Source organism: Anser cygnoides, chromosome 1, assembly GCF_040182565.1.
Source record: "Anser cygnoides isolate HZ-2024a breed goose chromosome 1, Taihu_goose_T2T_genome, whole genome shotgun sequence".
Classification (NCBI taxonomy): domain Eukaryota; kingdom Metazoa; phylum Chordata; class Aves; order Anseriformes; family Anatidae; genus Anser; species Anser cygnoides.
The window spans coordinates 99,467,206-99,487,955 of record NC_089873.1 but is presented as its reverse complement, the minus strand read 5'-3'; the positions used below and the strand labels follow the sequence as shown (position 1 = coordinate 99,487,955).

The 20,750-nt window shown below is 45.5% G+C and overlaps 1 protein-coding gene across 3 annotated transcripts in view; it reads right to left on the bottom strand.

Moving 5' to 3' along the window:
* Window positions 1-7,965: 7,965 nt before the first annotated feature.
* Window positions 7,966-20,750, bottom strand: part of MAB21L3 (mab-21 like 3) — a 31,187-nt gene continuing 18,402 nt past the window's right edge. Inside the window, exons 3-8 of one of the 3 annotated variants that reach the window (XM_067003981.1) lie at window positions 19,977-20,117; window positions 17,825-17,896; window positions 15,294-15,585; window positions 12,317-12,498; window positions 11,352-11,546; window positions 7,966-9,116 (exon numbers count right to left, since the gene is read on the bottom strand). In XM_067003981.1, the coding sequence (XP_066860082.1) occupies window positions 8,883-9,116; window positions 11,352-11,546; window positions 12,317-12,498; window positions 15,294-15,585; window positions 17,825-17,896; window positions 19,977-20,117 (1,116 nt within the window). In that variant the 3' untranslated portion in view covers window positions 7,966-8,882. The remainder of the gene's footprint in view (window positions 9,117-11,351; window positions 11,547-12,316; window positions 12,499-15,293; window positions 15,586-17,824; window positions 17,897-19,976; window positions 20,118-20,750) is intronic. The other 2 variants (XM_013183071.3, XM_067003988.1) reach the window with 2 other exon arrangements.

Below are 20,750 nucleotides of genomic sequence, written 5' to 3'. Positions count from 1 at the left end.
ATAATATCTGAGCAAAAGATCAAGCTGATGAAAGAATATATTATTCATTAAGTGCATCTCCAGGACAAGTAACAAGGAGTGCAGGAACAGAGCTTACAATTGTCTTAGGTACAGTTGTAAAAAATGCATGCACGTGTTTTTATCTCCACTTTCTGACAGCTGTTTACTTCTTTGGGGATAGGAGTCAGCTTAGCTGATTTTTGAAGGTGGGTACATTTATATATTCCTGCTGATTTCACTGGTGATAACGGGACAAGCATGTGATTATGTGGGTGCCTGCACCTCCCCCAAGACCAGAGTTTCCCTAAGAAAAAGCAGTTTTCTGTACAGATTTTGCCCCCTAATTGGCTTTAACTCCAGCACAGAGATAAGAATTTAGTAGCCAGTGCATCACCTACACCCCCTAGGTTTTCCTTCCCATGCGAGCCCTCACTTCCAGTCCCCATTTGGGGTGACAAGCACAGAGAGCCAGCCCCGTGAGGAGCTGGTGGCTGCAGGGCCACCCCATACTTCAAAGCAGGTCCTAAAGCCTTTCTGCTGAAAACTGAGCCAGGAGCCAGGGGCACAGACCCTCCGCGGTGGCTTCCTCTGCCCCTCTCGACCCCAAGGAGAGGTGACTGCACTGTCACACAAAATTAAACTCGTGCTTTATTCTCCAGCCTAATCTCTCCCTCCACAATATGATCCCGAGGTTTAATCTGATTATGAGCCTTCGTATCACACGATAACAAACGGTCCCAGCTGCCAGGCTGAGCAGTTTAATGAGATGCCGCGCTGACTGTGAAACAAAACACGGAGGAGAAATTTCAGACAAAGGAGTGGTTTGCTCGGTGCCATCCTTGGGTCGTGGTTCACAGGCTGCTCGTGCAACTGATGTCCTGTTTGACGCAGACCACTGCACTTGGGAAAGGAAGAAAATCTGCTTTCTGCAAGAGTTTTGATGGAGAACTATGCTCTGCCCGGCAGGGTGGTGGATGCCCTATGGCCACAGCCACACGATGCTTGCTGGCCACGGGGGTCTGAACACAAGATAGAGGAAACGCAGTTTATCTTTGTTCAGACGTCACTAGACCTAATCTAAACATAACAGTCCAAGATGCCTCACGTGACAGATCAATGCCATTGTTTGTTAATCCAAATGCAATCAGACACACTTTTTTTTTTTTCTTCCTGCCCAGATAAGAACCACGCTCCCCCCTCGGAGCTGCAGCCATAACGTAATTCCCTCTCAGCAGCTAATGGCATTCATAAATTACTCTCAAGACCTATTGTTCATTTAATCCTTTTTGCTGCTATTAGCTCTGGTCACTGATCTGTTGCCTCTCCAGCCTACAGTATTTTAATGATGAAGATAGAAAACAGCCAGACTCTGCGGCTGAGGTGTAAAAAGCCAGATTGGTGTTGCAAGGAGGGATGGACACCACCAGTGATTCAAGAAGCTGGGGAGAAGCTCAGCCCTGAGACAGCCACGGGCTGGGGAGCACAGGGAGGAACACACCGAAACAGACCGATCGATTCTGGCTGGAGCTCAGGCCTGCGGGAGATGATGAATCTGTTGGCTCACAGCCTTGGGAATTCGGTTCACTTCAAAGACAACCGGACCACGGCAAGCCTTTCAACCAGCCTAACCTGGTTTGCTGGAGGAAATCATTGACGATAGTCGCTCCTCCTTTGAAGCTGCGGTTATTTTTTAAGGGGACTTGACACTTTGGTGTTCTTTTCTCTTCAGCACAGCATGGATTAGTACTATCTATGTGACGTGCCACTACAGGAGATACTGATGAGACCCCATCTGGTTATTCACACTCAGATGAACTACACCTGGAAAAGGTGCAGAGCAGGACTGCAGCAGAGATTTCATCAGAGAAAAAAGAGACCTGAAGAGTTTGGCATACCTAGTCATGCTCTGCTAAAACCAAGGGAGCTTATGATTACCCTTGTGATGGCTGTATGGACAGCAAACCCTACGGAGGGAGAACAGCAGCTGGAGTCTGTGTTGGTACAAAACCAGACAACACTGGCTGAGAACTGAATTTCAGCCTGAATTCAGACTGAAAGCTCAAAGAAAGATCCTGATGATCAGTGCAGCTCTGAAACACTGATTCCCAAAAGAGTGTCTAAGAACCTTTGAAACAGCTCTTGGTTCATTTAGGAACAAGGACCAGAAAGAGCAGGTGATGGGACTCAGTGGCTGATGAAACCCCTCGCCCAGTGTCCTTACCCTTTTAAAAGGGGACCACAGGAATCCACCACGTGATGTCCATTTTCTTCAAAATTCTTTTTGCCAGAGATTTTTTACTTTCTCCTGAGATGCATTGCCTTTTCAGGTCATTATTAGCTTAAACACAGACATTCAAAAGCTCTCTTGAATTAATAAAACTCCTTCCCTGGCAAGTTTTGTCTATCCCCCAGAGTTATGAGGCATGCAGCCTTGAGCTTTGGGCTGCCCAGCCACACCAGTGACAGTATTGGCACCGCAGAGAATATGACCTGGCCTTTGCCGCTTGGATATGGTGCAGAAGCAGATGGGTCCAAGGCTGTCTGCAGCTGCAACAGAAGGGATTTGGCTGCCTGGTTTGCTGGGTTACAAATGGTACCCATCTCCTCCAAGGCAACAGCAAAAAAGCAATGGCAAATGGTCTATGGCTTGAGATCAGCCTGCAGAACACCCTGCGTGCTCAAGTGGCATGGCAGAAGGAGGCACAATGCAGGTTTCCCTGAGCTGTTGGCCCCTACAGCTGCATAAGTCCAAGAAAGGCTTCTCTAAAAAGGAAACAAGATGATGTTCAGCTTTTTAATCGAGAAAACTTTAACTTGCACACACCACAGTCATGCAGCTGGTAATTACCACCACCCAAGGGAGCCTGAGAAGTTGCCATTCATTCTTCTAATTACTACAAAGCCTTTCAATCTGATTAATTCTTTCCTTGATGTATTTCCTTGTAATTTCTATTTGTGAGGATGCTAAGGGTAAATTAGAGAATCTTTCCTGTGGAAAATGTATTCTGCACTCTCTCAAAAGCCCTGGTGCCTGGTAGCCTCTGTGCATTCCTCATCACACACCCAGTAGATGCTTTCAAAGCCAGGCTCTGATTCTGTCCCCTTCTTTCAGACAAAAGGTGTTGCCTGGAGCAGAACTGACAAATACCTGCGTCATGAGAAAAGCATTTTCCATTTCTTTGTGCTGCAACAGCTTGGGTTGAACATTTGCCACTTGGAGCTGTTTCCTTTTTTGTGGGACTCTTCATCTTCCTCCAGCCAGAGAAGTCAGATCCCAAAGAGGTTGGGGGCACCACACACCTGCTACGGCGATGCCAGGAAGATGCAGACACATGTGGCAGAGGCTGGCCAGAGAGGGCAAGCGGGATCTCTCCCCTTGTTTTGAGCATTGGTGTCATGCCCCTGTCTCACATGACAACACAAGGGCCTTGGATGAGAGTATTAGAGGGAAAAATAATAATAATAAAAAGCAATGTTTATCCTTAAGGACAGCAATCCTAGCACGGGTGGAGAGGAAAACATCTATCATGAAGGCAGAATTAGCTTGTCATCTTATCTATCACTGCAGTGTCCTAGTTTTGCTCAGAGGGGCTGGGCTGCTCCACCAAGAACACGGTTTGCAAGGTAGTCTAACTTCAGTGTGAGGCATCACTCCAAACCAAGAAGGAGCACGAGAACAGGGTGGATGATCTGCAATGGACACCGTGTACACGCGGGTCTCATGACATGAAGGAGGGATGACGTGCAGTCAGGGCTGACCATTCCCAACAGAGCTGAAGGAATGGCATCAGAAAATGTGTTGGGAGAAAATCTCTCCTGGGGAAAAGGAAGAATGAGAAAAAGAGGGAGATGGAGATGCCAGGAAGCTGAAGTCATGATTGTGTTGCTTTCTCAGTGGGCCCATGGAGAGAGGGGCAGGCAACGTGCCCAGATGGGGCAGGGTGGTGTCTACTCCCAAATGTTCCCTCCTTCCCAGCACCCTGTCTGCACTTTGCTTGGTGGTGCTCTCCCCAAAACAAGGCTGTTGGGAATTACTGCAAGCCCATCTTCTGCTGCAGAAAGCAATAAATCCATAATCTGGCTCTTGGAGCGGTTCCCAGAATTTAGAGACTTTCTGCCTGAGTCTTGCTATTCATTAGAAAGCTCTCCCTTGGTCTCTTGCCTTCTCTCCTTTTTGGCAGTGGAATATAGCATTAAATTAATCGAGTTCATTTGTCTCTCGGTCCAACGAAAACTAATAAGACACCAGTTTTGAGAGCAAGCAAGAACCTGGATGGGTGTGAAGGTGTGCGTTTTTGAGAGCGAGATTGCCCTCTAGTGACTTAAATGCAAACAGTGTAATAGTACTAGAACATCACAAGTTTTTCAGGGTTTTACTTCATAGCAGAGCTCCAAATTTCCAATTGAAGTTTCTTCTAGATGGAGCAACGGTGTCTGTGGTGGGTGCTGGTAATGCCCTGTATCTGTAAGGGGGCTTTCCCTCCAGATGTCCTGAACAAAGACAGAGCCTTTGATTAAATTCAACATACTTCAAGAAAGTCTATATTTATCTAGACTTATTCTTATTTTTTCTTAAAAAAAAGGTAAAGCTTATCCTGTAGCCAGACCACAATGTGACATCCTTTTGGGGAGTAAAAGCGTAAAGTAAGGCCATGAATTTACAATCAGGCTGGATGCTAAGAGAAAAGCTACTTGCAGAAAGTTTACTAAAATAAGAAGTGCAACAAGTACATTTGGAAAAGTCATTTTACAGAAAGCCTCCTGAACAACTCTCCCACCACCACAAAAAAAAAAAAAAAAAAACAACAACAACAAAAAAACACTCCCCCACTCAATCTGACCTGCAGTGGATGATATAATGCACGTAGCATTCTCCCCACCCATCTCTGAGATAAAATTTTTTTATTGCATTCCACCCCTTCAATGAACATAATAGTTCTTCCTCCAAAGCCTTTTCCTTCACTCTTTTATTAGCAGCCATCCCTGTCTTGCTGTTCTGGAGAAGAAGCTGGGGATTGCTCTGTGCCTTTGTGGTCAGTAGCAGTGTAGCTACCAGGGCAGATTTTAGTTTTATACGGTCACAGTGGTATTTCCTGCAGCAGTATATGCTAGCTGATGAATTTGCCTGTGTGTCAACAAGAGAGGAAAAAAAAAAATACTGGACTTGGCTCAAAGCAGGAGCCCATCATTCTGGGCTGGCTCGCTGGCTTTGCTGATTCATTCTTGGCTGAGCAACAGTACCTTCCACCCCACGGCTCTGTGAATGATCCCACTTCACAGCAGGCTGTGAGCTGCAGCAGCTGAGGACTCTGCTGCACAGCTGCAGCCAAGTTAGGATACTACCACTGAAAAAAAAAAAAAATCCTCCCTAGTTATACAGGGAGGTAAACTCTTCAACAGCTACAACTAAACCCACCTAAACCACGCATCGGGTCTCTAAAATGTAAAACATGGGAGTTTTAAAGAGTCCTGCATATTTTCTCACTGTCCTTTCAAACTGCTTTTGCTCTCTTCCAGCTTCAGAAGCTACAACCTACAACCGCAAGACAAATCAAGATGAAACAGGAGACATTACTTCATAGTCCCAACCGTCTGACTCTGCTCAGCAGATTGATGTCTCTTTGCTCTTTATGTGGAAGGTACTGGAACAGCTCTGCTCACCAAAAACAGGAAAGCCATGCTCGAACGTGGTGGTGTCGTCAAGAAATTGCCACTCATGCTCCCTTTAGAAATGAGCCTGGAGCACAGAGTTTTAGCAAGAGAAGTTACCTGTTCAAAACTGTTCCATGCAGCTTGGTTACTGCTGTGGAAAAGCAACCTGGAGGGTATTCCCGGGGGTGGGATCTGATGTAGGGGAGTGGTGCGAGAAGGGCCACACAGCTGGAATCCTGCCTGGCCCTTCTCTCCACCAGTGACGAACTAACTCTGGATGAAGACCTCCTATACTTGGCTGAGGGATGAGGAACCAAAAGCTTTTTAAGCAAATGGCTGACCCCCAAGGAAAGGGAGACATGAGGAATATCCCATCTTCTCTAAATATGGCCAGCAAACTTAGTAGAATTAATACATAAAGATCTACATTTTAGTACTCATTAGGGATTTCTAGGTGGTAACCAGGCTGAAATAAGAGGGGAAGGTACCGATGCTGGACGTGGATGCATTCACTGGGCTTATCCTAAAAGCAACCCTTCTGCCAGGTGCTGGTATCAGTAGAAGGACAACACTTGATCACCTGCAGGTTATCATTTTTTCTAAAAACACGCTTAATTTATACCAATGCACATACTTGCTCAGGAACATAAGAAACTCAATGACATTGTCAAAGAGTTCAGTATACAGTGTGTTTTTCTGCTTTGCCAGGAACAAATCATAGTAGGTAAAATTAACTTGGGAAAACCAGACAAGTGAGAAAAATCAGACAAAGCTGTGAGTAGCTAAGGAAGAAGGTAGTAATCACCTCCTTCTTCTTCACCAATCCACTTCTCCTGTCTCTAGGTTATTGTCCATGGTGAAAGAAGTCTCAGTTTGGAGAGCACAGCTCTGGCTCCCCATGGATAAGCTGCTCCAGCTCTTGTGTGAAAAGTGCACTGAAGTTGCACAGGCATGGTCACCTTGTGGAGGGAATTGTTTTCTCTAGTAGCTGCCCTCATGCTGACATACGCACATTGATCCATGCAGAGTTGGCACCAACCTTTTGCACTAACCTCCAGTCCTCCCTCGCAGATTTGCTTTGGCATCATTTCCTCTTGCTACAGCAGTGTGACATTACAGTATGTGGCACTGGGGAATCCTTTCTTTCTGGAAAAGGGGAGAAGTGAGAGTCTCACCTGGTATGCATCAGGTCTACTACATTTTGTAGACTAAGCATGGGCAGCAAAAAGAATACCATGCGAGATCCCCGTATGTTTTACCAAGGCACAAAATCTGTTTTGAATATCCAGTCTTGTGCCTCCTCTTGTTTTCTTAGAGTCATTTTGAAGATAGCTGACATCACAGTTCCTAGCCTTTGAAATTCTGTGCACCCTAAGTTTGTGTAGATTTGTGCCAAAGGCTTTGAAGAGATATAGAGAAGATGCAGGGCCTCAGCCACAGCAGTCTGGTAAGAACCCATCAGCAGGAGCTCAGCCAGACCCTGCAGCATCAGGCTCATGAGCGCTACAACTCTCAGTTATCTCTCAGCTACTTTTTATCAGAGCAATGGGAGATAACCCAGCAGCAATCACTACATACCCTGCAGACCTCACAGCCCAGCTCTGCCTGTCCTAAATTAACATTTAGAGCTGTGTGAAGTCAGGAGGGGAAAATGCATCAATGAGATTACGCTCATACAGGATTTGGGGGAATCTTTCTTTAATAGAAAGCAATAGATTGTCTCAAGCAGAGAGTTTGGAACTGTGGCTCTGGGTCTCCTGGAAGGTGCTCCTAGAGGTGGGGTGGGTAAGGACTTCTGCATCCTCTCCTGAATCCTTCCTGAGCCTGTAACCAGCTGTGAGCCTGGGACCAGCACTCCCATACAACACAGTTCCTAAATGCAAGTGGAACGGACTGGTGAGATGGGAAGTCTTCAGAAGCCTGGGTGAGACCCCAGGGACCCAGGGGCTGGACTTTGGGAATGTTGGTCTAGGATATGAGATAAAGTAACTCCTGCAAGAGTTACTCCTGTGTTAAAAAGCAAAGCCAGAAAGCAGAGACTATGCTAAAGATGCATGGTTAGACCACAATTTGACACAAGGGGGAGATGCTCTGCCACAGATGGTTCTCTTGCAGGCCACCCACCGAAGCAGCTCCCTGGAGTACGGGCTGCAAATCGCACCCCTGCCACCTCACCTCCCCTGGCAAAGCAGATACTTATTTACGTTCCTGCACAGGTGTAAGAAAAAAGTCCACTTTGGTTTAGTTTCAGTGATTTAATAACATTAAAAACAACATTATTATAGAACTCTGTTCTTTTCAAATACTAAAACTGATTTTCTTTTTAAACTAACATAATATTAAAAGCATGGAGGGTTTGGGAATTAAGAGCCTTTGAAAAACATTCTTCTGTACACCACCCAAAAAGATATGGGTGCTAAAAACTAGGGAAAAACCTACTCCTCCTCCAGCCTGTTGGATGGAGCTGGGGGTGTGAGTGAAATCTGCTCTGGCAGAGCCCCCTGGTTTTATGGCACTAACAGAACTGGCAAACATGAAGAAAATATATTTGAAGTATGAGAGGAAAAATGGAGGTGGAGGAGAAAAAAAATGAGGAGGCAGCAAAAACCAACATTCCTCCTCTTGCTTCCCTTGAGCTATTCAAGGCTACTAGCGTGGTTATCTTTGTACTGGAGCAGGATCCCATTTAACTGTAGATGGAGGCATCACAGACTGTCTCAGAGGAAGCTTCCAACTTCAATACACCTCAGAAATCATGTTCCTCTGCTCTTCTGCAGAGCTGGCCTGTGAGCTTGGCAGGGAATTAAGCACAGCGTCCTCGTGAGAACGAGGGAGGCAGCCGCCACCCGTGTGCTAGGTTACACAGCGGGGAGGCAGCAGGGTGAGACATCTTCGCAACGCCTTTCTGCTTGCATGCCACAAGACTGGAGGCAGAGAACAAGGCAGTTGCCTGTTCTGACTGACACAGAACTGGGTTTCACGGGCTGTAGCTTCCAGGAAGGTTGTCACTGCTGAAAGTGAGCTAGATCGGCTGGGCATCAAGCGATACCTCCATCAGTTTTCACCGCCCACCACTGCCAGCTTGATGCGTCTCTTTCACGCTGCATGTGCCAACTGTCTTAGAAAGCCAGCTGCAACATCTACTGGAAGGACACACGAAGAACAACCACCAGCGGGGAGAAGAGGTGGGGGAACAGCTCGAAGTTGGGGCAAGGAGGCCTTCCCCTGCCTCAGTCCAGGCAGAAGACAGGGTTCTCTAAGAAGACTGCGAGCTTGCTGGCCACCACGTCCAGGTCACTGGTGTTAGCGTATTTGAGCAGATTGGTGTTCTTGACAAAGTAATGCTTGAGGAAGTGCTGGCTTACGCACTTGTGCAGCTTCTGCACCAGTCTCAGGAAGGCTTCGCGGAAGCAGCGCCAATCCTTGGTGCGTGGGTATTTTTCACACGTCCAGAATAGCACTGTCTGCAAGAAGCAGATGGGAGAGGAGAGGTGTTAGAGGTTCTGTCGAGGGCTCACAGAGCTTACTAAGGCAATTTTAGTGCTGGTAAATGGCTGGCAGCCTTGGAAATCAAAGAGGCTCGCACTGCAGTCTTCCTGTGCTAACGTTTCTTTGACAGAGAGATCACAACCAACAGCCCAAGGCAAAGCCCTCTCACCTCCCCATGGCTATCCCATTTCCTTTGCCTTGTAAACCTCACGGGACATCCTGAAGATCCTGCACTGAGAGCAGGAGCAGGCAGGGAAGGGGGATTCACAAAGGCCAGCCAGGTTTCTCAGGATCCTCAGAAAGTTAACAGGGAGAGAAAGCTTCCTCATGGGATCAGGCAGGGCAGCTCTGTGATGTTCCTGGTAAGGATCTCTCCCCCTGAGGAGCCCCTCTCCATTAACTGCTGCAGGAGCCCAAGGAAACTGGTCTTGCTAAGACAACCTCACCATCCTCCAGCATGGGTCACTGTAGAAATTCCAGGTGTTTTAGGTGTTAAAATACCCTATTATACAAGTGTGGAAGACAGTAGGTGCAAGGAGGGAGAGAATAACAATTAGGTTAGCATAATTGTTAGATCCAGTCATACTTGTGCTGCAGATGCATGCAGATCTGCCTTCCAAGTGGACTGGGATTCCAAGCAATTATTGCAGCTGGAGGGCTTGCTTTCTGGTCAAACACAGCCTGTTTGTTTGTTTGTTTGTTTGTTTGTTTGTTTTCTGACGCGCAGCACAGCATGTGCTATGTTCTATTCTCCCAAGTTTATTTCATGTGATATTACATTTAGGAAATCAGTAGTTGAAATAATGAAATGCACGTGATTATTGCTATTGTGGGATTTAATTTTACGCTGCCCATGCTGCATTTTTACAGACTTTCCTGTGACTGAGAAGAATGTTCTGGAGGTACTTATACTTACTGAACCAAAAAAGCCATACCGACCATTGTAGTCAACCTGACAAACCAGTTCTAAAAGCACAAAGTCACCCTTCTGGGGAGCCAGAATTCCACTAAGTTCCTTAGTGTCCTCTTAATCCCAGTTTTCTTCTGCAGATTCAGTGTCCCAAATAGACCCACAGATACTGTGAGACATGGCTGAACTACAGCCTTCAATTCCTCTGTTTCTTCAGAGGTAGAATTTCACCAAAGTAAGCCATCATCTTCTAGTTTGCCTGCTTTTTCCCCCTCCAGTTGGCCTTGCAATAGCTGTAGTGATGAGGAATTTCTTCCTAGACAGCTTTTCAAACATGAGCAGTTTTTTATTCACAGCCACAATAACTGCAAAGACTTCTTTTTAATCTTGCCAGGGAACAAAAGACGTAGTGAGGAATTCAAGCTGTAGCTCAGTGAAAGCTGCCCCTTAGAGGTTTGCAGAGCACTTACCTCTCATCAGCACTAACACCACTTCAGCAAGATCCATGGGCAGCTGTTACAATGAAGTTTCTGGAGGCAAGGAAAATAGTGCTGCTTTTCCAGTTAGGTGACAAGCAGGTGATCTATCCCCAGCATTTACTGAACTGGCCTGAGCTGCCAACTGTCTAAAGAGGCACAGAGGTGGCTTTCAGGCTGCAAGGAGGTCTTTCAGAAGGTGAACGTCATTCCTAGGAGGGTAAGCACAACGAATGTGCTTACTTGGTCCTCTGAGGCTTTCTGTCCCTTCTTCACAAGTGCTGTTTATAAAGTGAAGCCATCTTGAATCCTGAAGAATGTTTAGGGAGGACGCTACCACCTTTTTATGCCTTTCTTCCCTTCTCACCCCAGGTAAAATAATACCAGAACTGGCAGTTAGCCCCTCATTTATGAATAATTAATTTTGTTTGGTGCACATCCAGAAAGACAAATGCACAAGTTTTGCTGCAGACAGATACGTGGATATGGATGGCTGGGTAGTCAGGAAGTAGGAGGTAACTACACAAAAACAATAATGCAATGACTATGTGAAGGCAAGACAGAGCAAGTGCCTCAAGTCCAGCATTAATTGCATCTCTGCAATCACGATGTTCCTATAGGATTTAGTTTCTTTTTGAAGTATGGAACACGTGCTCATTAAACTTCTTACCACTAGAAAGCAATGAAGTGGTATGGCAGTTTTAACAACTACCTTAGAAATTACATAGGAGACTCTACAGGGATTTAAGTTGTGACATTTTGACATTGCCAGGTAGAAGCCAGACTGTATCTGAGACCGTATCTTGTATCATGGTGATGCCTACCTGAAGGTGATAAGCAGTGATGATAGGCTTATTTCCAGCACACCAGACATCTTCCTTCATCTGCCTCATGACCCTGAAGCACTTCATGCGACAACCACCATCTTCATCGAGGCCTTCCATGAGCATATGTTCAGCACGGGCGAAGCACATCTGCCAGTGATAATTGGAGCGGGCCAAAAGGTCAAATCCAAGTGACTGTGGACAAAAGGGGAAATGTGATACCAGATCTGAGGCAAACTTCTCTGAGCAATGCAGAGCGATGTTACGAAGAGGATGTGGGACATCTCTCAAAGTGGGGCATGGTGTACTAAACAGGGTTAACAGAGACAGCAAACATGGGTAATGCTCCCATCATAATTCCCAACTGAATGAGCATGCAATTTGTTTTTTTTTTCCCATGTGGTGACATCAGTTACTCCCAGGAGACCCAGCTTTAGAGCCACCAGGTGCAGTACAAGCAGCTCTACTAAAGCCAAGGCACAGATCTGCAGGCACTGTGCCATGAAGCAGCAGGTCATACACGAGAGGGGACCAGGACTGGAAGGCAGAACTGGACTTGTGGGAACATGGCAACTGGGGGTGAGCTGGAGTGCCAGAATCCAGCCAAGAGCTTTGTAGGGATAGACAGGATTAGGCTGGAAAAAAAACAACTGAGAGATAGTGCCCGATTTGCAGAAGGGTTACACGAGGCGGAGCAGAACAGCAAGAAAGATGCATTGAGCTACCTGGCCAGAGCTGTGTTCAAGAGACACATGCAATAGACAGTTAACTCAGTTTTCCTTTCACAGAATTCACCACCATTAGGGGAAAAAATTCCCAACAAAATCTGACAGAATAACTTGAAATATTGCTTCTCTAGGGAGTACATCTTTCAACCATGCCATCACCCTGCAGTCCTTCATTTGGGAAACCATTATTAGATGTCTGCAAGGTAAATTTCTGCACAGACTTTTTATACTGCTCACCTTGATGCACTGCACTTTTTCCTGGGAAGGCCAACGCTTAAGGCAGCGAGGCCACCGGGCTTTCCCAGGCCAGCAAGTTGGGATCTCCACAGTAGGGACCAGCTCCACCTCCACCTGGGATTCTGATGTCTCCACAGCTACCCGGACCACTGAGCTGAAGCTCTCCAGCACCGTCACTTTGCCTGTTAAGGAACAACAGGATAAGATAATAAAGGTAAAAAGATCCTTTTCTACAAGCCAAGCAAGGGGCTGTCTAGTGCCCACGTCCAAAATGGGCCTTGCAGTTCCATGGGTCTTAACACTCTCTTCAATGACATAAGGAGAACACACACACACAAAACTTATCTCAGTCTGCCCTGGGGAATGAGAACAGGAAGCAAACGAACAACTAGATTCTCAATTTTGCATTCAATTACCATGCTTCTGTTTTCCCCTGTGGGTCCTCTAAGGTCCTAGGATCAGCTTCTTTAAAATAGAAGCTGATGCTTGGTGCAACCCAGCATTTCAAATGGTGCAGTACGACACTTTTGATTAGAGAGAACCAGATGAACATTTCATATTTAATGTCCTCAGTCCTTCAGAGGACCTGTGATCAGACCGAATGCTTACCCTCACTGGCAATGTGTACCCCCACTTACCCTCGCTGGTCATTCAGAATGTTTTTGTGGGGTATGCACTTTTTTTTCTTCTTTTTTTTCTGGAGATGCACTTGCACAGAAGCCAGTGCCAGAATTTATTGCCTTTTGTGCAGAGCTGTCATACAGAAAGGGTTAACTGCCTGTCTCACTGGGAACAATACGTTTCATGGAAGAGAGAAGAAAGGAATGAAAGTTGCAACTAATGTGCTTAGTGAGATGTTTCCTGTTGGTCCTGCTGTGTTCATGGAAAAAGTTTCTGTCCCATCTTTCCCTGTCACTTTGGACGGATCACTGCTCCTTCAGCTTTGTCGTCTGAGCCAATTGCGTGATCATGCTCTAACCCACTAAAGTAAAAGACAGCAGAATACCATACGCAGTTTAAGTAGTAGTGTGTTAATCCACCTCGTTTTGATTGACATGGGCTAGGGAGCAATTCCACCAGGAACCCACACAACAGACTTGAGGGACAGTGAAGAACATTTGGGATGGCAACTCTTGCTTTCACTGAGGAAATATCTGCCTACTCCCAATGGCAATTTAGCATCTCCTCCAAAAAGCACACTGGAATCCATTCCCACTAGAACTTCATAACCCTCAGTAAAATCTGTGTTATTTCCCTGCTGAGCCAAGCCTGGCACCAAAACAGGAACTACACTGCTACCAAGCTCTCAGCAGGGATCCCCAGCAGCTGAAGAGCATTAGAGCCATAGCTGTGTCAGCACATAAGTAAATTTACAGCATTTCCAAAAGTATCATGACTGTGCTACCTATCTTTCCACCAATGGCAAGTGAGGCACCACAAATACTCAGTTTTTGCTGGTGCTTAAAGAATTAAAAAGCAGGGAAGCTATGAGACGTGGAAATTCTTGTGTAACTTTAGATAAGCCATGGAATGAAGGGAGTTTGTTCTTCACAAAAACAAAAATGGTAATTACTCCTCCTGACTCCATCTCAGTTCATCTCCTCTGTCTCCATCTCCTCCCAGAGGAGAATTCCTTACAAAAAAGGAATCAGAATCATCACCCCAGACTTCACTCTCCAGGTCCCTTTGAAGTGCATCTCCTGGCTCAACAACTTGATGAACTGCTTCTAGACACAATGTCAGGTTTCCACCTCAACACAGTGACTTCCACATAAGTAAAGCTTCAGATAAAAGCCCTTTTCACCTGACCTTTTCTGTGAGCCTCAAGGGTAAAATTTTATTCACAACACCCTTTTCCCTTCTATCATAAGAAACATTTCCTGGAAGAATGCAATAATTTAGCTGAGCTTGACTTTAACATGTTTTCTCTTGTGAGTAAAATTCAGAGTACAATCAGAGGAGGTGAAACGTGTCCTGTTTCTTTGGAACACAGAAGACCCATATCAGGCTGCTGATGAATAAAGTCATCCTGGAAACACGCTGTGAGAAAAGGCACCATAGTCTGAACTTGACTGTGTCACAGTGTCTTAATGTGAAAAGATGAACACAGACTATTTGGCTTGGACAAAGCCATGTGTTCATTAGGCAAAGTCTATAATATGCCTCTAGGATGCTAAGAATTAAATATGAGGATCACTGTTCAGGCAGCATTTTGCTGCAGATGTCACAGCTATGAAAGCATGTTGCATGCACCACTGATTGCATTATGTCAGCACTTCCAGTATAAATAGCCACAGGAAATACACAGGCACTTTGGAATTGCTCACAGAAGGATCAGCACCACTACTGAAAGCAAACTTCCATGATAGCTGCTGAACACTTCTGGATTAGCCTGGGCGCTGGGGAAATGACAGTACTTGTCCAACAGACATTGCTTGAAGTTGAAGTCCTAATGAGTCCCTACCACCCCATGCTGGAAATGAACAGGCATCTAAGCTTTCCCTAGAGCATTATCTGCCCTACACATATCTTCAAGCACTTTTGCCTCCTCTAGCTTATGGGCTTTCCCTGTCTCCAATTTTCCTACAGTATTTTTCTTGCTAGTCAAGACATACTGTAGATGCTGCAGCAGAATAAAAAGACTTTCCCAGACAAATTCCTAAATGCTCTGAAAATCTGTGTTGCATCTTGGCTGAACTGTGAAGGTGATGCTGATGGAGAACTTACTTACCCAGACTCCTAAGAAAGGAGCATGATTTGGGGTATGAAGAGCCTATTGACTACTTAATTCTGTCTTCAGTGCAGGTCTACATTTATATCACTGCAGTAGGCTAGAGGGTCCTTGAATCTCAAAGGGTTTGTTGTTTTTTAACTTCTGATCATGTGAACGGCCCAAACACTTTGTGTGTGTGGTATTTTCCCCTCCGCCAGCTGCAGAAGACAGAGTTCCCCTTACAGGTGTCCCCACTAAACTCACTGGAGAGGTTACAGGAGATAATCGACTTCTCCACCAGCTCCCGGAAGACGACGAGGACTTTGGCTGGAACCAGATCGCCTTCGATGTTTACATCTGTTTCATGCCACTGCTGAAGGCTTTTTGAGAACTGCTCCACCTCTAGCCATTGATGCAGTTCCTCGGGGTCCCGCACGGAGGAGAGGAGCTTGGCTCCGTGCACGGTGTAATAACGCCAGTGCCGCACTTGGCATTCCCTGTACCCGGTCAGGCCACGCAGAGGGACTGTGATGAGGAATTGGCTGGGTGCTAAGACCTAGGAGAGTTCAGAGACATTAAGAGAGAAGGCAAGGGCAGATCCATGGGCCTGAAGTGAGCAAAAGAGGGTTTAGGAAATAACAGGTAAAACTGGGGGCTTTGGAGGGAAGGAAAACCACGGTGTGATAGGGACAAGTGAAAACAACCAGGACCTGTTCCATGCCTGTCTGAGGTTCACCTTGGAGGTACACTGAGTAAGAGGAAATTGTCCTGTGAAAGGAGTCTGATGCAACAGCCACAGCCCACAGAAGACAAGAGCACACTGGCTGATTTGCCACCACATCTGCCATAGTTAACCCCATTCCTTGTTATTTCTAGTCTGCAATTGCATGAAATGTAATAGCTAGCAGCTTCCAAGAAGCCGGAGAGCAGCAGAGAGCTTGTTCGGACATCCAGCCTTGGGAAACAAAATAGTGAAAGTTATTCCCTCAGAATCATTACTAGAGACAAGCCTAGAGTTCAACAGTAGTAACAACTATGGCAAAAGGTGTTTTTTTTTTTTTTTCAAACTCCACCTAAAGACTTTAATAAAATAAGACCGTGGCCCTTTCATTTTACAAGTCTTTTGCTCTGTCTGATGGGAAGAGCTGTGCTGCCTTGAGAAAGGGAGAGAGATAGCAGGCAAGTGGCATGCCTGCACCGACACAGGCAGAGGCACTCTCAGAAATAAACCCGGGTTTTGGCCAGAACTGTATGAAACTGCATCTCCTGCTGAGCAGAAGCCAGAAACAGTGCAAGCATGGAAACAGCAATGAGTGGATAACACACCCACAAGCAGGCTTGTTTGCAAGACGATTTATCGGCCTCGCTTCGAGGATCATTTTCCAATCAAAGCAGTGCTCAACCAGTATTTATGAAGAGCGAACAAGGTGAGACACAAACACCATGAAGCCTCAGGCTGCTTCAGGACACAGCCAGACATCGTCCAACACTAGTTTGGAAGCATACGGTGATCTTGGCTCCAGTTGCGGAGAGTGGGTGTCCAAGCTCATTCAGACTTTCATGGTGTTGACTCAGAAGCAGTTCAAATTCACTCACTACTAAGCCCACCTTACACTGGCATTAATAAAGTGAAACCGCTGCGTGATCAGGATGTGAGGTGACGGCTGTTGCTGGAAAGTGATTACCTCGAGGTGAATTCAGCACCCTTGTCGTTCCCCAGTAATAACCCAAAACATTCTGGTAGTCTGCCTGGTAACTGAGCCTAATTAAAATGTTACTGCAGAGGTCCCAAGGCCCTGAGGGCACTAACAAGGCATTAACAGCCCTGGACAGGCTTTCTGGGCCTCCTACCCACACCTTATGTCGATGGGCCCATAACCCCCATTTCAGCTCAGCCCCAGGCTGTGCTCTTTCCTGTACCAAATCTGACTTGTTTTCTCCCACACAGGTGGCAATCTCCCCACACAAAATCAGAAGGGAACTAGCTTTACAGGCATGCCACAGGTTGGGAAATACTATCTTGGCTGAAGGCACAAGGAGAAAGGCCCTAGGTCATAATGCTAATTTGGGCACCACACAAGAGCAAGCTCTGCTCGACCAGGCTGAAACATCACTTTGAGAACTGTGCTTGGACCAAATTCAGCCACATGCAGCAAAGGCCAAATACATCACCATCCCTACCGAGGAACAATGAACAACAAACCAGTACCACTGTAGAAAAATGGTATTCAATGGCCACCCAACAGGTTTTAAAGGGAAGAGCTGCAGCTGTTATGCAACTGCCTGCAAATACCAGTCACGAGGCTCCTCCACCTGGGGCTTGCCAGGAAATAGCAGAAATCACGAGGCAGGGGATGGTGCTGCAAGGCTGGGTGGCTGTACACCAGGTGTCCTCGTGGTCTAGACAAATACCAGTCTGCACCCGTGCTCTGCCACACAATGGTCCTGAACGGCATATGCAGACCACAGGCCTCAAACAAGTCATGGGTGATGGAACAAGAGCCTCTGGGACAGTTCTGGGACATGTAACCTACAGCCAATCCTGTTGTATTAAAAACCTGCCTGCAGTTTGTTGAGCAAATTAAATGCAGACTCAGTTTTGCACTCCTGGCTGGGATATCCCAGAGGTGGAAGCGTTAGGTTTGAAATAAAATATGTATGCTTTCAGCAAAAAAGAAAACCTCTTGCAAAGAAGCTGAGATAATCACGGGAGGATGGGTTAGGAGAGTGAGGTTGTATGAAGAAGAGGGTGGGTGAGGAGGAAGCAGGCTCCAGGTGGCAGGAAGGCTTTGTACCTGGATGGATGGGTGGAATGGGCGCTTCCCCCGAAGCATAGCTGACCACTTGGCCAGTAAAGCCGGCTGATCCTGAGAGAAGCAGAGAGGAAAAGAAGAAGTACACAGAACAGAGAGAAAGCATGTGCCACATCATTCATTCACAGAGCAAAGCCGCAAGCTTCCTTCAAGCCTGTTGTGTTAAAGGAAAATCCCCCCCACATGCCAGGATTACAGAGTTGAACACTTGGCGGTGCAGCTGGGCAGTGCTGTACTAGGAATTACTCTGGACACCAACCCGCTCCTTACGCCTTACCGAAGCCTCTACAGCTTCTGCATCAGCCCTGCATGGATGACAGCTGCAAAAAAATGGTGGGCCACAGCTAAAACACTTGAAAGTTTCTAAAGTGAAATATTTAATTTTGTTCGTCTGAGCTTTATTTCAAGTTCTCTTCTTAAAGATTTTGACGTTTTGTCCCTGGGGTGCAGAAAAACACTGAACATCTATAACCTTTCTTACAAGTCCCCACCCAGCCCTGGATATTTAAAAGGAGTCTTGTAGTTTCTCAACAAATCTAGACCCTAAACCAAGTTAAATTAATTCCTTTTAACCAGAAGCTGGAAGTTCTGAAAAGTCACCATAAATTTACTTGACAGGAAAAAAGATGTTGCAAAATTAAACACAGAATAGTTAATATACTGGCTTTCCCTTGACACAAGTCTCCTCTAGGGTGAGTTATCTTGGCAACAATATTAAAGATTCTATTTTTTTGGAAACAGAACAGACCAAGCCAAAAATATTTTCTCGTTAACCCATTCTTTGTTGCCCCACAACTACAGCACAAAGTTAGCCAGCCCTCCAAGTAGGACTGCCACAGATTTATAGTGCTGGGTTCAGTTAAGTATAAGTAACAGATCTGTCACTTTATAAGAAAATATATTTCAGTGATTTCTTTTAGGCAGACATTGTCCAGACCAGTCTACAATAAAATCAAGTTACTGCTCAGAATAGATTGCCCTGTTTTTTTTTTTCCTGTTTTCCAGAACAGCCATTTTATCTTGACCCTGGTGTTGTTAGACATCATTATCCAAGCAGGTTTGTTTCAGTATGAGAAGTGGATGGCAGACTATGGCACTAAGAAACGCATAGATCAGGACGTGGCACTGTTTTGTGTCACTGTGGTCATTCTTACTGGCAAGCCCACGTGCCCTGGGATACATGCTATTACAGAAAAATCTAAATATGAATGTTTGTCCCCAGTAGCCACATTTCAGACTGGATGACACTATTCTGTCTCCATCTCTATGCCCTTCCAGAAACTTCACAACACAGAATTCTCCCCTTTCAATCCTATACAGCAGCAAAAGTGGCCTCATGCTTTCACATGCTATGCTTTGGTCTGCAAGTGGCTACATTTTAGTGTAAGGGTTGACATAGACAGAATAAGAAAATGATCATTTTCATCTGAAGTTGCCATTGCTGATTATTTCTTACAACCTTACAGTAGTTATTCTTGTAGTCACAGGAAATAACCAGTCTTCTCTTGTCACAGCTGGGACAGGACATTATTATTTTGGGATCTGAAGGTTTAAAACAGGGAGGTGGTTCACTTTTCCCACTTATAAGCATATTTCTTCCCAGTAAAAATGAAGTTCTAATCCACGACCAAGAAAATATATATATACTTATATTTATTTCTGAAGAAATTGCCTATGTTCAAGCAGAAGAAAGGTTTTTGATTTATTTTTTTTTTAGTGTGTTGACAGGTTTTCCAGCTGAGAAAAATATGAGTCATAGCTCATGAAAGCATGAGCATTTATACCTCTTAACGTTAGAAAGAAAAAAAAATTGCACAGCACTCTCTCAAAGAGTTTTGGCTCCTGCTTGCAGACGACAGCTCTGGCAATAGAAGCTCTTTGTAAAATAAGCAGCTGTGTAAAAATGCTCTCTGCCTGATTTACCCAGCCCTTTTTGATGCTCCTCTAGTTGTAAGATAGCCACGAGTAAGTCAGTATGATCCAGTCAGTCACTAGAATTCCCACAGTGAAGTGTCAACATATTGTCTGTGGTGTTCAGGGTGAGGTACCTGATCCTACAGACAATTAAACAATGGAAAATCACTTACTGAGTGCCTACTAGCTGCAGAGTCCATACTAGATCTCTTGTTCATACCTTAATATTCTCATTGTGAATGCCAGAGTTGGAGATAGCCTGGAATCGTGTGGCCTTGTAGCTGATTTCTGTGGTCAGTTGCTGGATGATTCTCTGCACCTCCTCCACTGTTTTGGAAACCAGATAATGTCGTGGTTCCACCTGTCAGTTCCAAGAAAGACACTTCATATTACAGATAACTGCAGTCTTTGTCTCCAGTGGAAAACAGACAATTGCATTGGAGTACCTTGAAATATACGTGCCTGTGCTGCACTGGGAATAAAAACTTACTGTTCCCTGTAGTTACAACTAATTTACCATGAGACAGAGCTCTTGCCAGTGAACATTGAAGGGCCAATATTCAAGACTGCTGATTATTAGTTGATATTCCCATGCCAATACCAATGGATGGAAGGGAAGGAGTGCATTATGTGGATAAATTTGCTAGCAACTAGCTACAGTCTCATTCTTTATCTATTTTTGATCCAGAATACCCAGCTATTCCCCTGCATGTACTAGCTACTCTCAGAGCCAGAGTAAGTTACGTTCCAACAGCTGACTTAAGGAATAACAGATACCCTGTGTGTTAGTCAAATCGCAGCTGTATGTGGCAGCGCTTACATGCCTACGTAGCACATTGAAAATATCCATACTGTCTTCATATCTGAGTACAAACGAGAGTCCATTCTTAGATGGTGACATGGACTCTTTCCAAAGCTGGTTCCATTGATGGGTAGGTGCTTGTGTGACTTGACGGATAGTCCTTCGATTCAAGTCGTAGTAGTGTAATTATTT